We start from the raw sequence: 2,737 nt of genomic DNA, 5'->3' as shown, positions 1-2,737 counted from the left end.
TTGTGATCACCTTTACTAAATATCTACAACCAATCTGATTATATCCTGTTATTGTTTTTTTTTTTTCAATGTTGAAATTAAAATCTAGTAGCAGCCTTCTCATTTCTTTGTGTTTTGTGCTGTTTTACAGGCCCACAGAGGAGGACGGCTCCGAGGCAGATGAGGGACGGGTCCCAGGACGGTCCATCGGCGGTGGAGCTGGCCATCCTGGTGTCCCTGAAGAGGCCACATCAGTCTCCAATGGAGCATTTCCTCCTCAGCCTTGTTCCTGCTCTGGAGAGCAGCTGGTCCTTTTTATTCCTGTCTCTCTGTAAATTCTTATATTTTATATATTTATGTTTAATGTTTTTCTGTTTGAGACTTTTAATATTATTTCAAATAAATGTTTATAATGACTAATGTCTCAGTTCCACTACACAGCAAATGTTGGCACACAACTTGACACATGTAGAATTTATTTCATATTATACTAATGACAAAATATACTGATACAGTGGGATGCAGAGGTTTGGCCAACCTTGTTAATAGACATTATTGTCCTGTATAAATCGTTGGTTGTTACAATAAAAAATGTCAGTTAAATATCATACAGGAGACACACACAGTGATATTTGAGAAGTGAAAAGAAGTTTACTGGATTTACAGAAAGTGTGCAATAATTGTTTAAACAAAATCAAGCAGGTGCATCAATTTGGGCACCACAAAAAAGAAATGAAATGAATATTTAGTGTATATCAATGTGTGTGTCTCCTATATGATATATGGGGTGCCTTTGTCTGGATGTGCTTCCCATCCAGAGCTGCACAGCACAGAGGAAAGTTCCAGCGCTCCTGGAATCCCTCTGTGATGGACCGCCAGTCTCCAGGTGAAGGCACAGCCATGAAGTCGTCCACTAGACAGTCCCAGATGGACATCGCTGCCTGGGGGGTGATCTGGCTCACCGTGGACACACCGACTCTGAAACTGAACGCGATGGTCCTGAAGGAGTCCCCGGTGACAAGGAACCTGGACAAAATTGTTCAAAATCAGTATTATGTGTACTGCAGTTACAAAATACATTATTCAAATTCCAAAATACTTTTGTGATGTCAGATATAAATCACAAAACTTAAATCTTACATAAAACCTTTTGTAATTATAAGGATAATTACAAAATGTATATTAGATAATATCTAAAACAGTTGTGTTTTGTTTTAACTTTAACATATCATAATTTGATTGGTAGCAACTTTCACAACTACAGTGAGCCAATCACTCATAATTCCTAAACATGTCAATCAGGTAGGAATGAAGTAAGACATTAATAGAAATAAAGAGTTGTATGTTGACATGTAGCCCTTTCCTTGCTTAAATCATTAATATTTTTGAAAAATTAATCTGTGATAAGACAGCTTATCAAGATAGAACCATGTAACTAGAGATGAACCAAACTGTTCACAGTTTTATCTAACTCTGTTTTAATAAAGGCTGTGACCCCTGCTATAGAGTCTGACAGCTGCAGGGATTATATACAAATATTCAACTATCCCAGAATTAAACCAGGTCTAAATAAAAAGGAGTGAGTATCACTACAAAGGTTAACTCAGTGGTCCTAATGCTACAGTTTGATATCAGCAAACACCGAGCGCATACATTGATGTGACACCACAGCCATGCTATCATCGCAAACACTGATAACAGCATAAATCGAATTAAATCGGGACTTGATGAGAGCTTCTGAGTATCACTAGAAATATTATAAAGAGTCGTCTCTGTACCACAGTTTGCTTTCAGTAAACACCGACAGCATTCACTGTTAGCATAGCACATCCATGTTAGCAGTGTATAACTGGATGGATTAGCATATTAGCACAGATATCAATAAAGGACTACCGTATTAAATAGTTTTACTAACCTCAGGCAGACGGACAGGCGCTCTGCAGGTGGGATTGAGCGCCTGTAGTTGGTGTCTAGGCGGGCGATGCTGGGACCGACGAGGGAAAGCAGGTCCTCAAACTGGCCGACGGTGATAGCGCTGGAATCGGCCGTCATCCAGGCGCAGCTCCTGGAGCAAGTGGTGAAACTCACCAAACTGCTCATGCCTCTGGAGGACCTGATGGACCCAGGTACGGCGAGGACGTCTTTTACGCCGCTGCTCTGCTCTCCACAGTACATAGAGAAGGGAGACTCTCTCTTCAAGCGCTAGCTCGATAGCTGCCATCTTGCAAAGATACCAGTCTGGCACAACTCCCTCCCACATTCCTCCCACATTTCCGGTTCACGCGCGTCAAAATATCATATTTTGAGTTGCGATGGATTTTTCTTGGACACGCGTTGAGACGCGAATGTACACGCGTCAAATTAGGGGCGTTTGGGGCGTTTTATTCGCGTCCATCGCGTTCGGTGTGAACACACCGTAAGTGTGAGAGCCTGTATGACACACAGGACAGACTGTAAGCTCTGCTGGCTGCACAGCACTTTGTAGCAGTTTTCCAACATGTCCTCCACCCGTGATGTCAGTGGTGGGACCCCAGTCACAGCACTCAGCACCACCTCCTTTAAATGGATTTTATAGCAGTTCCTCCCGTTACTCGGTGCAACGCTTCTTAAATGTGTTTTTGCAGGATAAAACACAGCAGGTGGTGTAGAGAGGACGTCAGCTGACGGAGCAGAGGGAGGCAGACTGTGGATAAATGACAGAGTGAGAGGAGAGCAACCATGACAGAAGCACAGGTGTGGCAGATAGAAGTGGCTTTAT

The 2,737-nt window shown here is 42.4% G+C and overlaps 1 protein-coding gene across 1 annotated transcript; it reads right to left on the bottom strand.

Annotated features, from left to right (window-relative positions):
- Positions 1-539: 539 nt before the first annotated feature.
- Positions 540-2,352, bottom strand: LOC143416019 (uncharacterized). Its single transcript, XM_076881375.1, has 2 exons — positions 1,895-2,352; positions 540-1,005 (listed from the first exon to the last, which is right to left on the bottom strand). Exons 1-2 carry the CDS (start codon positions 2,152-2,154, stop codon positions 735-737), a joined length of 531 nt encoding a protein of 176 aa, XP_076737490.1. The 5' UTR covers positions 2,155-2,352; the 3' UTR covers positions 540-734.
- Between the last annotated feature and the right edge of the window lie 385 nt (positions 2,353-2,737).

Source organism: Maylandia zebra, unplaced genomic scaffold (assembly GCF_041146795.1).
Source record: "Maylandia zebra isolate NMK-2024a unplaced genomic scaffold, Mzebra_GT3a scaffold11, whole genome shotgun sequence".
In the NCBI taxonomy this organism is placed as follows: Eukaryota; Metazoa; Chordata; class Actinopteri; order Cichliformes; family Cichlidae; genus Maylandia; species Maylandia zebra.
The sequence above is the reverse complement of the archived record's forward strand: the minus strand, read 5'-3'. Positions and strand labels throughout refer to the sequence as shown.